This window comes from Tenrec ecaudatus, chromosome 4, assembly GCF_050624435.1.
Source record: "Tenrec ecaudatus isolate mTenEca1 chromosome 4, mTenEca1.hap1, whole genome shotgun sequence".
NCBI lineage: Eukaryota > Metazoa > Chordata > Mammalia > Afrosoricida > Tenrecidae > Tenrec > Tenrec ecaudatus.
This window is the reverse complement of record NC_134533.1, coordinates 58,462,513-58,476,322: the sequence shown is the minus strand read 5'-3', so window position 1 is coordinate 58,476,322 and position 13,810 is coordinate 58,462,513. Positions and strand designations below refer to the sequence as shown.

The following is a 13,810-nucleotide window of genomic DNA, read 5'->3' as shown; positions in this document are numbered from 1 at the left end:
GTCACTGAAACGGCTGCATTCTGCTCTTGTTCCCAGGAGGAGCCATGGAGAGAGCAGGAAGCCCCTCCTCGAGAAACTCCAATGGAAAGTCCTGGCGCAGCTGTAGCCATCAGCACCCCCGAAGGCAGCCCCCCAGGTATCACCACTTCCTTCTTTAGGAGTGTGCTAAGCCAGCCTCTCAGGGTGCCCAGGGACCTGCTTGACATTCCCTGGCACCTCCTTGATTGGATGCAGGGGCTCCTGCGCCACGCCGGCGTCCATATCAGGGACCATGCGCACGACTACTGCTACACATACGAGCTCATGAGCCTGGGCCTGCCCCTCCTCTGGGCCTTGTCAGAGGTCATGGCCTCCATGTACCAGGAGGCCGGGGCCTCCCTGGAGAGCATCCGCAACTGCCTGCTCAGGTGCTTCCCTGTCAAGCTCCACTGACGCTCCGAGCCTGCCCAAGGCCTTAACGTGTCCCGGGGCCAGGTGGTCATCACAAGCCAGCCGTTGCAGACAGCTCAAAGCCAAAGTGATTCACCTTGTCGCCTCCACCCGTCCTCGTCAGGGTGAGCGTGTGCCCACAGGGCTGGGGCCAAGGCTGGCAGGAAGATGAAGGATGTATTCTGTAGCTTTGTACTTCTTTTTTTATACCAAAACGAGCCATATGTCTGGGTTTACATTTCAATTTTTAACATTTAATTAGCCAAGAAAAAGCTTCTTTTTTTTTTTTTGGATGTGTGTTACGTTTTCTGAACACGAGTTTGAGTTTCCAAGCTGGTTTGAACACCTTCGGTGTGGCCATGAGTCTGGATGGTCACGGCGCGCCAAGCTCACGCTTTGGGTCTGACAAGTGTCTTTCAATGTCTGTCCCCAGATGTCATTTTTCAACGAGGGGCAACTTTTGCTGCATGAAAGTGTCATTGTGTAACCGGCATTGTTACCAGTCCACCCTTATTGGGATGTCCCCTAGTAGCTTAAAGGGTCGTTGTTGAATACCAAGTCACAGCCAAATGCCACCGAACCACAAGGCGGGAGGGAGCCAGAAGGCCATTTTCCCTTCCCACTACTGAGCTTCGTAGCCAGGAGCACGTAGCCACCTGGAGCCCCCGAAATCCGAGATGATGCTGAAACTGGAGGGAACACTGCAGGTGCCTCTTTAGCCCCGGGGACTCCGTGTCGTGTCCCCAACCCTGTCTGCAGGCTGAGTCAAAGCCACTCAGGGGTCACAGCAATGAGACTGAGCAGGAGGGCCTGCTTCCGCCCACTGCATCCTTTGGGGATGAGGGTGGCTGTCAGCACTTCAGGGTGTGGCTGGGATGTCTGGCCTGCCCGGTGAGCACCCCCACAACCACCTTGGCTGCTTAGCTATGCACAAGGCTGCCAGGAACATTTTTCCCCGAATTTTTCACCGTGCCTGGAACAGGCAAGTCCACTGCAGCTTCATGTACAGGGAGCCAGAGCAGTTTACGGGGTGAGACACAGGAAAGAGGTCTGGGGCAAAAGCCGGCTGTGGGCCTTCCGGCATTCTTGACCCTGAGTATCCTGCACTCTGCCCCGCTGCAGCCAGCCACTGGTCTGCGCTGGATCGCTGCCAGGCTGGTAAAGAAGGCCCCCAGGGCCCGCGGAGGAGGCAGAGTGGCTGAGCCCAAGATGGCCCTGTGCGCCTGGGGCAGGCCATGTTCCCCTGATAGCCGGGAGACCTCAGCTGGTGGGCCCTGGAGTCCCCCCTCAGGAAGTGTTCCAAACAGCAGTTTCTAGGGAGTGGGAGGAAGAAAGGGGGCATCTTCCTACACTTAGCCAAAGTCCTTGGGGGAGAAACAGACTAGCTTGTGGCGCCTCTGGCCTCAACGGAACGCTTCTCATCTGGTGACTTCCGCTGTGTTTTGCCCATGTTTTCTATGCTCGCTGACTGAGGGTGGGGACAGGGGAGCCCTGGCCTCCTTGGGGATCTGAATGTACGTAATCCCTTGAGATTGTGATGTCCCACGGGCACTGCTCCTCGGGGTCACGGACGGGGCCTGACAGCTGGGGATTGGGTGAGACGCTTTGTGGTTGGGATGTTCTCGAAACCAGAGCTAGAATCTCTCAGAAGGTCATTTCTGTCCCAGAGGAGCTGGGTTTGCCTTGATGGGATGCCCCTGTCAGAGGCCGGAGATGTTTGTGTGCTCAGAGCCCTTGAACCTTCCTGGTGGGACACACCAAAGCAGGAAGATGGATCCCAAGTCGAGGCCTGGGGGTGGGGGTGGGGGCTCTCTAAGCCTCCATACCATATTCAAGGATGGAGCTAAGACCCAGAGGAAAATTGAGCAGAGAGAATATCATGGGGCTCACAGTTTCCCAGTGGAGGAGAGTGGGGCGTTAGCTTACAGGAGGGCATCCCTCTTACGCAAAGTAGCTGTCACTACCAGAAAGGTTCATCTGTCCTGAGCAAGCAGAAACCGGTTGGGGATATGTCCTTTGAACACAAATGAGAAATGGTTACTTTGTATTTTCGACTCTGATGCCTTCTCATGTCAGCTGTTTCTCTTTTTCCTCCCAGCCTAAGTTCTCTCTTCTGTCTTTCTCTCTCTTTCCAATCTCACACTGTGGCCGTCAGTTCATTTCAGCCTTCCGGTGCTGCACCCACTTTTTGGCTGACACCCTTCTGCTCTGAGGTGACTAGTCTTCTTGCCAATTTCCCGAGTGTCGCGTTAACCCCTCCTGCCACCCGTGGTACTGACTGCGCTGTGAGTGTCTCACCCGCTAACGGAGCCCTTCGGTGGCCTGGCCACTGGGCCACAGGGCTGGGGGTCTGCTTGAAAGCCGTTTCTGATTCCGTCTCCGTCTGAGCCAGTCTCTGCCGTCGTTGTCTGCGCCCCAAGTGCATGGCCGCCCCTTCTTGGGTTCTCGGGCTGCCTGCATGCTCCCCACATGCCTTCTGGGTGGGAAGAGCTCCCTCTGCGGAGTTGTGAGACAGTTCCCTACCACTCCAGTCTAGAAACTTCCGCGTAAGCAGCCTCGCCCTGTTAGCTCCCGAAATCGGTTCTAACACTAGCTCACTAATCTCCCCCACAGGGGATTCTTTGGGGAGAGGTGGAGAAAAGGGGAGCAGGGGCGGGGGGGAGCTATTCTGAGGCTTTGTCCAAAGCCTGCTCCGTGCTCTGTCTTTTGAAGTCGTGTGCACCGTGATTCCAGCAAACCCCTTTCTTCCAGAGGCTGGCTGTGGCCTTTTTGATCGCCTCGATTTCTAAGGCCCCCATTGCCTGAGAAGCTTCCCCTAGAGCAGTGCCCCGCCCAGGCCAGGCGTGCAGTCTGTGAGATGAGGCAGTTCAGTGCCAGGCCTGGAGCGGCCACTTTCAATAGGCCCGCAGCTCAGCTCAAAGCATGTTTCCGGGACCTCCGTGTACAGTGGCAGTGTAGTGGGTGGAGCCCGTAGACCCAGGCTGCAGCTGCTGTCTGCTCTGCATGCGCCCCTCGGCCTGCCTGCACCGCCCGGCCTGCTGCCCTCCCGGCTGCGTGGCTGCAGCCCCCAGCCAGTCAGAAGTCACTGCTCTTGTCTTGTCTTCTCTTACAGAGTCTCCCTCCCTCGCTAGAATGTCCACCAAAGATTGTCCAAGCCCGCCCCCGTCAGCCTCCTCTTAGCTAGCCTCCCCCAGCTCATCGCAGCACATGCATGTGACCTCTGGTTGTCATTTACAGTGCCACACAGAACCCTTGTATTTTGCACACAGCCAACAATATGTAGCTCTATTTATGGTATTTGATGCTGTAAATGAAAATAAACATGGTTCTTTATAAAGCTCACTGTTTCCTCTCTTCTTTGCCATGGAAGCTTCTAAGAAACCTCAAGCCCGGGGATTGGCTTAGGGGATCCACCTCCCCTAAACTGCTGGCAGGGCCTGTACTTGTGGTGACACGGGGCTCTCTGGGGCTATGCTGGGGCACTTGGGGGAAAAGAAATATTACCCAGAGGTAATATTTGGAAAACGTCACCAATGCTCCTGGGTCAGGCTTTGGGTCTCTTTCTTGAAAACTCATTGTACTTTTCTGCTCTAGATGCTGGGCATCGCGGGGGTAAGGGTCAGCGTCACCTCAGCTTTAGGAACGGAATATCCGACAGGTACTTGTCTCCCTGTGCACCCTATGCCACCGACCTGCAGGGGAGCTGTCCTCACTGGGTTCCAAGGTAGCCAAGGGTGATGGGTGAAAGGTAAGGATGGCATTTGTGGCAGGGCATCTGTGAACATCACCCATGTGCTCCTCTAGGTCAAGAGCCAGTGGAGATCTTAAGAGACCCTCCCTTGAAAGGACTAGGGAATGCAATGTCTTCTGCCCACTCTGAGTACCGAACCCCTGGCAGGCTCTGACCCAACTCCAGGATGTATCTGGAGTCTCATCTGGCTACTCAGGGCTGTGGCAAAGAAGGCTACTCGCTCCTGCACTGGTCCTCCACCTCCTACAGCAAGGTGCCTGCCGCGGCGGTGAACCAAACAAAAGCCCTGGCCCTCCTGATATCTTAGAGATGATCGGTTTCTGTTTGTTTTGCTAGACTTGGCTTGTTTTTGTTGCTAGTGTTGTTGATTTGTGTGTGCACTTGTTTGTCCCTTCAACTAATATTTACTATTTATTGAGTGTATTCGTTTGGGTTAACCAGAGAAACAAATTCATAGACACCCATATGTGTATAAGAAAGAGCTTTATATCAAAGAGTAGCTGTATATTAAGAAAACATCCCAGCCCGGTACAGATCAAGTCTGATATTAGCCCATGTGTCTGATACCAGTCTATAAATTCCTCTTCAGACTCCCACAAAACGTGCAGTGACGCCGAGTACAGGAAGATCACGGGCCAGTGGGTAGAAAGTCTTGTAGCTCAATGATGGTCGAAGTATCTCAGCACTGGTGTGGGTCTCCACTGGCTCCTCCAGCTCCAGGGCTCTGGCTTTATCAGCGCAATTCCATGTATCTTGTCAGCAGGAAGGTCTCACAGAGAGAGAGTGTATTTGTGGCCCACCTCCAGGGAGGAGGAAGACAGGAGATCCCAGAATCCGCAGGAGAAGTCCATGCCCACACAGAGGCCTCATTGGCTATGACCTGATTGACAGGCTCGACTGCACCCCTTTGCTCAAGTTGACAGATTATGTAACTGACACCTTGAGTGTGCTCTCTGAAGTGAATAGATTCCACCCCCACCCCCATCCCCAAACCAACTGACTGCAAATTGACACTGGCTCATAGTGACCCTCTAGGACAGCGCAGAGCTGCTGCCTACGGTTTCTGAGGCTGCAAATCTAGAGGAGAGGAGAGAGCCTCGCCCTTCTCCCATTAGCAGTGGATGAGGTCACACTGCTGGCCTTTTGTCCAATGTTGCCCCTGCCCCCGTGGGGCTCCTTTGGAGATGGGCGCACAGCAGGGAACACACAGACCAAATGCCCGTGGAGGGACTCACACATTGGTTTGGGTTTTTATTTGAAGTTAGATAAAGCAACATTTCCCACAATGTGCCACTGGCAGTAGGACCCAAAAAGTGTATCATGAATAACAGGAAGTCATGTTCAATAGTCATAAAGTATGACTACAAACGTTCCCGGACCCCCAAACTCTGGAGACTGTGAACAAGATCCACTGGTGCGGGAGACCCTCGGGAAGTTTTCGAGTACAGATGCGGAATTGAATTTGGTTCAGGTCAACTTTCCCTTACCTAGTTGAAGTTAAGATTATTTTTACATTTTTGTTCTACATAAAGTAGTCAGTAGAATATTCTCTTTTTTCCCCAAACACTGGATTACTTAAAAATAAAGAGCCAAATAATAGAATTGAATATTATATAATTGAGTAGTAACTGGTTAAGTTTTAAGACTGATGACAGAAAAAATTACATTAAAAATATGAACAAATATGACCATTGATCTATCTTAAACTTGTGTATGGTAACAAATATTAAACTAAATAGGCAGAATAAGAGGAAAATCCATAATCACATATTATATAACAAGAAGTATAATTAAAAAGCTTATTGCTATGATTTTAAGTTTATTCAAATCAGGTGTCCTTAAGCACTTGGCACTCTGTAAAACAAACAAACTCAGAGTGACCCTATAGGACAGGATAGAACTGCCCCTGTGAGTTTTCAACTCTATAAGGGCATAGAAAACTCATCCGCTAATATTTGGGGTATTTTTATATAAAAACCGTGATAAATGGGTAAAGGATGTAAATAATTGACACCCGAGCAAGTTTTTAAAGCAAACAGAGCAGTGGTTCTCAACCTGGGGGTCGCGACCCCTTTGGGGATCGAATGACCCTTTCACAGGGATCGCTTAAGACCATCGGAAAACACGTAACTATTTCACAATATATAATTATATATTGTTTTGAGATTAATCACTATGCTTTATGTTCAATTTGTAACAATGAAAATACATCCTGCATATCAGATATTTAGATTATGATTCATAACAGTAGCAGAATTACAGTTGTGAAGTAGCAACGAAAATAATTTTGTGGTTGGAGGTCACCGCACATGAGGACCTGTATGAAGAACCACTGCTTTAGAAAGAGTCTGCAGAAAGTGGAGCAATCTCTCCACCCAAACAAGAATGAAACCGAGAGAGGGATGGGAATCAGTATCGCCTGTCTCAGACCTCTGGAACCTGCTCGGACATTTATAGCAACCAGGGGAGCACTCGAAAGGAGAACGTGAAGGGAAAGGAAGGCTACTGAAATGCGCTCAGCACACAACATATGTGCTGCTTATCTCCCCGTCCCACCCTGCTGCGGCCCCAGCGAGGGCAGAGGAGGGCAGAAAGGACCCGTCCTAAGAAGCTGCAGAGAGCTACAGGGGGTGAGGTGCATGTGTGTGGGGGGGAGTATGTTTGGATGAGTCTGGCAGTTCCTTTTGAGCCCAGCACGGAGCATCATTTCATTTTGGACCAGCGCGGTACTGGCTGGTAGCTATTGGAAGATTTAAGAGCTGGCTGTCGTTTTCCTTGTCTTTTCTCTCCAATTTATACTTTTCTCTTCTTTTTATGATCTAGACATTTAAGCTTGTCAAGGCACTAGCTGTCCACAGAGACAACAAAGCGCAGACTTCAGTCATCACTCACAAGGAGCACAGACTGACACACACAGTCCCCAGAGTCACTAAGCAACCCAACGATGCTTGCCCTCAACAGTCAATTCCACAATTCCAGTTCCTAAAGGAGTAACTGGATCACCGCATCGTGTTCCTCAAATATCAAGTCCTTAGCAACAACAGGGGGGAAAAAGTCCATTTAACAGAGAAGTATAGCCCATTCATAAGAAAAATAATCATTCATAAGTAAAATAATTTGACAGAAAGCCTAAACATTGAAATTGCCCGCAAAAGGCACTAAATCAATACCTTAAATACACTCAGTGGGTGAAACGAAACTATAGAAAAAGAAAACCAAAGCAATGTTTTAGCAAATATATCAAGAAAGAGCAACTACCAAAAAAAATGTAGCCAAATAGAAATTCTAAGCATGAAAAGTGCAATAACTGAAATGGACACACACACACACACACACAATTACTAGAGGAGTTACACAATTGAAATGGGTGGGGAAGCAGCAATCTTGAGGAGGAGGCCAGAGAGCGTATCCAGCCTGAGGGACAGAAGGTAAAAAGTGAAGATAAATGAACACAGTGCAAGAGCACTGCGAGACACCACCATGCACAGTAGCCTACGTGGGATGGACTTCCCAGGAGAAGGGAGTGAACAAGAAGCAGGAAAAGGTACCAGATGAAATAGTGGACCACATTAACGGATCTGATGGAAACCTGGGCTGAGAAAACCTAGCGAGTGAAGCGGGACAAGCTCAGAGACCCAGACTGACGTACATGCTAGTCACATTGTCAAAGGGCACCGGGATCTGGAGAGAGAATTGAAAGATACAAAAGATCCTTAATAAGATGAACAGCTCTCATCAGAAACAATGGCGGCCTAAAGGCCGTGGGGTGACATATTAAACGTCCTCAAAGGTGGTGGTAGGGGAGGGGAGTGGGGAGCAGTCAACCGAAAATTCCATACCCAGCAATAGTGGCGAGAGATTGTTACTAATAGACCTGTCACACAAAGAAATGCTGAATTGAGCCCTTTGGGGTCACAGGAAAGGACACTAGACAGTAACTCAAAGCTATATGAAGACATAAATAGCAGTGTTAAATGTAACTACGCAGGTAATATATATGTCAGTGTTATATTTTTATTTCTAATTCCATTTTTATTCTCTCTGATCTAAAAGACAAATGCATAAAACCGCCATGATACTGTTAGTGGAACAGGGTGTGTACAGGCAACTTTGCTGTGCTGTCAGAGGGAAAACCCTGCGGCGGTCCAGGAGGAGAGTGCTAGCGTATTGTTGAAACGGAGATGTTGATTCTGCCAACTAGATTGTGAAAAGTTTCAGATATTCAACCTCCTAGGTAACTACTAAGAATATAACTTTATAGAGAAAGAAAGGAATGAACAGTGTACCCTTGAAGAAAATAAATTCTAAAATATAATAGCAATAATAGGACAATAATGGGGCCCTTAAAAAGCATAAAATATATGACGTATAGAAAACGGTTAGATGGCCAAAGTAAATCCTTACCAACAAATACTTTATTGTTTTGGGGTAGTTTTTTTTTTCTTTTTTTCGGTAACAGTGGGTTCTTTTTTTCTTTAAGGATTGCTAAGAGTTATAACTCTATGGCCGTGAGGGTTTTTTTAAAAAAATAATTTTAATGGGGAGCTTTTAAAAATCTTCCAACAATCCATCATTCAATTTTATTAAGCACACTTGTATTTATGTTGCCATCAACATTTGCAAAACATTTTCTTTTTACTTGAGCACTTGGTATCAGCTCCTCACCAATAAATAGTTTAAATGGACTTGCCTCCATCTAAAAGAGAGATCGATGGGATGAATCAAAAACATTTTCATATATTCTGTCTTGAAATACAGTAAAACCAAAGCAGCTGGAAATACAATAAAGAAAACGATAGTTCATGCAAATATTGACAAAAGAGGTAGCTATATTATTGCGGGAAAATAATCAAATGTTATAAGAGATAAAGAAGTGTATTATATATTGATAAAAGAATAGGTATACGATGAAAATAAAGCAACTATGAATATGGTTATAGCTAACAACATTCTCAAAATATATGAAATAAATATTGGTAGAATTGAAGGGGTAAATAGACAGTAGTTGGAGACTTCCAGACATCCCTTTCAACAATGGATAGATCAGCCAGACCAAAGAGAGAGAAACACATTCTTTGATCCTCACTATAAATCTCTTAGGAGTGGTAAGCCTAGACAGAGCTCTCTATGCCATTGCCTTAGCTAACGAGGTTGTAAACACACAGATGCATACAAAACATTGTCCAGACATCTTTCTGACTGCAAGAAAGTGAAGCTGGCGATTAACACGTCTCACCTACTCTGAATGTGGTACAAGGAGAGAGCAGTCTCTGAAAAAGCACATCATGCTTGGTGCATGACAGGCCACCGAAAACGAGCAAGGCCCTCAGCAAAGTGGCTGCAACGATGGGGTCAAATGTAGCAACCACCGCGAGGATGGGGCAGGGCCAGGCAGGATTTTGATGGCAGCTAAAATCAGAAATTAATAACATAAAATTGGAAAGTTCACAAGTACATAAAGATTTAGATGCTCTTAAGCAATCAGTGGAGTAGAAATCAAGAAGAAATCAAAAGAAAATTAGAAACTACCTTGAGACAAACAGGAAAACCCACCACACCTGAACTTGTATGCAGTGAAAATCATGCCAAGAGGGAAATGCGGTGCTGGAAATGACTGCCTGAGTAAAATAAGAAATATCTCAAGCCAGTAACCTAATTTCACACCTTGCAGAACTAGAAAACGAAGAGCAAACTAAACCCCAAATTATCAGAGGGAAGGGAATAATACAAATTAGAATGACTAGAGCCATGGAAAAGGGTAAAGAAACGGGGTGGGAGGGTGGGGGAAACCCATACCAAGGGTTCTAGTAGGAAATGTTTTGGAAATGATGCTGGCAACATCTTTACAAATCTGCTTGATACAATTGATGTTTGGAATGTTATAAGAGCTGTAAGAGCCCCCAGTAAAATTATTTTTTTTTTAAGTAAGAGTAACCAACAAAACCAAAATTTAGTTCTTCGGAACGATAAACAAAAGTAACAATCCTTCGGCTAGACTGACGAAGAAATAACACAAATTACTGAACTTAGAAGTGGAAACAGAGAAATCACTATCAACTTACACACATAAGAATCATAAGCAAGTTCTATAAAACAGGACCCCAGTTTGGATAATCTAGGTGACATGGACAAATTCATAGATACAAACCACTAATCCAAGTCAAGAAAATGTACAAAATCTGAACTTCCCTGTGAGCAACCGACATATTAACGTCAATTAGGGCGTGGCACTGCTCATCAAAAACCTCCCAAGAAAGAAAAGTCTGGGACCAGATGGCTTCACCGGAAGCAATACCTCCCCAATGCCATCTCTAGGTTCCACACAACTCCTAACGAAATGTCCCCAGTGTTTCCTGCCTGCCAACGTAGATCCTAAAGTTCACGTGAAACTTCAAGGAGCCATGAATCACCAAAACACGCTTTAAAAAATTCAAAGTTGGAGGACCTCTATTTACCCATTTCAAAACTTACCCGCAGAGCTATGGACTCGACAGGGATGTGCTGGCAGGAGATGCAGGAGGATCAATGGATTACGGTCGTCATCCCAGAAACAGACCCGCAGACAGGAGAGGGCTTCAGAAAGTTCGTGGAAACGTTCCATTTTCTTTACATTCCATTTCCCCAGACCTTTGGGGAACCCCATCGTGCAGGATCCATTGATTTCCTGGACAAGGTTGTCAAGACCCTTTGGTGTGGGAGGAGCAACTGGTTCTACAATGATGCTTTGAAACCTTTACAAATAATTCCCTCAAAATGGATTAAAAACCTAGTGTTAAAAGTCCAAACAGGAAAGCCCCTGTAAGAAAACCTAAGAGCAGATCCACATGATCAAATATGAGCCCAGAAAGAGAATAATCATTGGGGCTCATCAAAATGAAACAAAGGCCGTAAATAAACATCGGAAGAACCGCCCACAGGATGGGAGGACACATGAGGGAGCTTCAAAGAATTTCGCAGAGAAATGGAACTGCAAGATAACGGAATTCCCCCAAACGTTTGAAGCTCTCCTCGTATTTGCAATATGTGGTTTCAATTCCAGAACATTTAAGAAACTCTTCTCAACCTAACAACAAAAATGGACAGCGCGGTCCAGAAAGTGTCGGCGGGATGTGGAGGGAAAGGACCCTTCCGCACTGAAGGCCCTGGGGAGATGTGAGACGGGCGGCTGCTTGGCAAGTCATTTGGCAGTTCCTCCAAGGGTTCAGTGGAGAATTACCAGATGACTACAACACTCCTACCCTTCCAGATAGACTCAAACAGATCTTTGTATGCAAGTGTTTATAGCAGCATTATTCACAATAGCACAAAGATGGAAACAACCCAAATGTCCATTAACAAATGAATGGACAGAAGATAGTATATTCATACAATGGAATATTATTCAGCCACAAAAAGGAACCAAGTTCCATTACGTGCCATAGCCTGGTTGCATCTTGGAAATGCTCATTGATAAAAGCCAGACACAAAGGGTAAATACTGTATGATTCTAGCTCCGTGGCCCAGTCTAGAACTGGCAAGTTCATAAAGACACAAAGTAGCTGAGAGCTCAGGGTTGAGGGAAGGAAGGAATGGGGTGTTCAGGATTTCTTTCGGGGGTGTGAGAAAGTTCTGGAAATAAATAAGGGTGACCATTCCAGAACGCGGGGGCTGCTCTTAACACCATTGGATTGTGTACACAGTAAGCGTGGGCCATATACATCTTACCACAGTGTTTAAAATTGTAATCCCTGCAAAACACGAAGCACTTTCAAGCGGTCTTACTCAGTCTTCAAAGGAATGTAAATGATGCCGCACCCATAAATCAGTCCGGAAGAAGAAATAAAGAGCTCCATTGTAAGTCAAGCAAATAAACAAACCCAACCAGTAGTATTGAGCAAGACCTAAATGGGTGGAAACAATGTGGCAACAATTATTAAGATCCCTCCGTGTAATGTGTTCTGACCCCTTGGCCCAGTAATCCTTCCCCGGGGAATTTATCCCCCAGGAAGATTCCGGTGAAAGAAGTCCATCTCTGCAGCTGGAAGAGGAGTAGACCTAACAGGTGGACCAGGGTGGGTGGACTGTACCCTTTTAGTGAACTCATTCACTCTCATGCCTGTTTCGTTTCAATTCCTTCCACGATGTCACCAAGCCCCAGAGCCAGCCGTTATTTAGCATTCACTGCGTGCCAGGCCCTTCAGCCAAGCCCTGTTCATGTGGAATCTTCTCGTCAGTGCTGATATATTCAAAGTCCGGGGAGATGAGAGGGGGGCAGCATGTTCGCTTATAAAGGAGCAGTGTCCCCAGGGCCCTGGTGAGGAGGCAGGTGTGGTAAGGGCAGAATAGGTGTGCAGAGTCATGCCTTTGATGCCCAGTCCTCCATACTCAATGGAGTGGCACTGGGCAAGCTGCCTCTGTGACCAGGGGGCAAAGATGTAACTGGTGTGCGTCTGAGTAACACTGGTAAACACGTGCTGTGCAGGGTTAGCAGTGGCTCTCCTGGCCGGAGTGCAGCAGGGCAACCCCCCCCCCCAGTGTGCGTGGACCCTGAAAACAAACCTCTTCGCCCAGTGGTATACTCGGAGGAGGGGGAGCCCCCAGGGTGGCAGTGGCTCTATCTTTGGACACTGGGGCCATGCGGGGGCTGCAAGGACCTGGGAAATAGAAGAGTCTGACTCCAGCCTTCCCTCAGCAGCTGTGACACCCCCTGACCGTGAGTACAGGGACTGCCCCCCCTCCGCACCAGGATGTATTTGCTATCCCGTCCCTCATCCCACACCATTTCACAAGAGGGCCGGGAATATGCGTTCTCCACCCTTCTCCCGCCCGGCTCTGTCTTATATAGAAATGCAGCCTGCGTTCCCTGCCGACGTACCGGTTCTGACTCATGGTGACCCTGCAGGACAAAGTGGAACTGTACCCTGTACTTTTCCAGAGTTGTTCATCCGTACAGGAGCCCAAAGCTTCCTCTGTCTCCCACCCAATCTGTGTTAGGGACGTGCAAGCCCCAATTCCCTCACAACCCGTTTCCTCTTGGAAAATGCTGAGAGTTCTCCAGGGCTAGAAAAACAAAGGGAGGAGCCAGGGTGTTCCTCCCTGCCTGTCTGCAGTATGGGTAGTGGCTGCTTCTCCCCCGGGGTGCTGCTCACCTCTAACCCTCAATCTCACCTGGCAGCCCCTCTCCTACAGGTGGCTCTGGACTCTCAGTATACCCGCTCTGCTCTTTGTCCCTCCAGCCAGTGGCGTCCCGCTGTTGCTCCCCGCAGGGTTGCCTCCAAGTCCCCAGGTGGCTTCCTGGATCTTCCATCAGCATCATGATCACACATGCGCATTCATTAACACCCACAACACATCAAAGGACGCCATGCAGGTTGGGCAGTTATGTGAACACCCATGTCCATGGGGCTTAGGGGTCCTGAGTACAATGGCCCAGGAGCTGCTGGGCAGTACCTGGCTTGGGTAGCTCCCCCTACTGATGTCTCCTGTGAGTCCTGGGCAAGTTCCACTGGGCTTCTTTGCTAAGCTAGCTGCAGGGAAGACCAGGCGCCTGTGAGAACCTGTCCAGCCAGAGGGGACAAGGGTAACTGAGTCAGGCTGGAGCCCCCAGCTGCATCCTGTCTGCCTGCACACTGTGAACCCCACTGGGCAGAA

General features: G+C 48.1%; 1 protein-coding gene across 4 annotated transcripts in view; it reads left to right on the top strand.

Annotated features, from left to right (window-relative positions):
• MICAL2 (microtubule associated monooxygenase, calponin and LIM domain containing 2) overlaps nucleotides 1-13,810 on the top strand; it is a 227,099-nt gene that overhangs the window by 144,669 nt on the left and 68,620 nt on the right. For 3 of the 4 annotated variants that reach the window (XM_075546055.1, XM_075546054.1, XM_075546056.1), the window contains one exon: nucleotides 37-3,766. In XM_075546055.1, the coding sequence (XP_075402170.1) occupies nucleotides 37-432 (396 nt within the window). In that variant the 3' untranslated portion in view covers nucleotides 433-3,766. Of the gene's footprint in view, nucleotides 1-36; nucleotides 3,767-13,810 lie in introns of those variants that run through there. The other variant, XM_075546057.1, reaches the window with a different exon arrangement.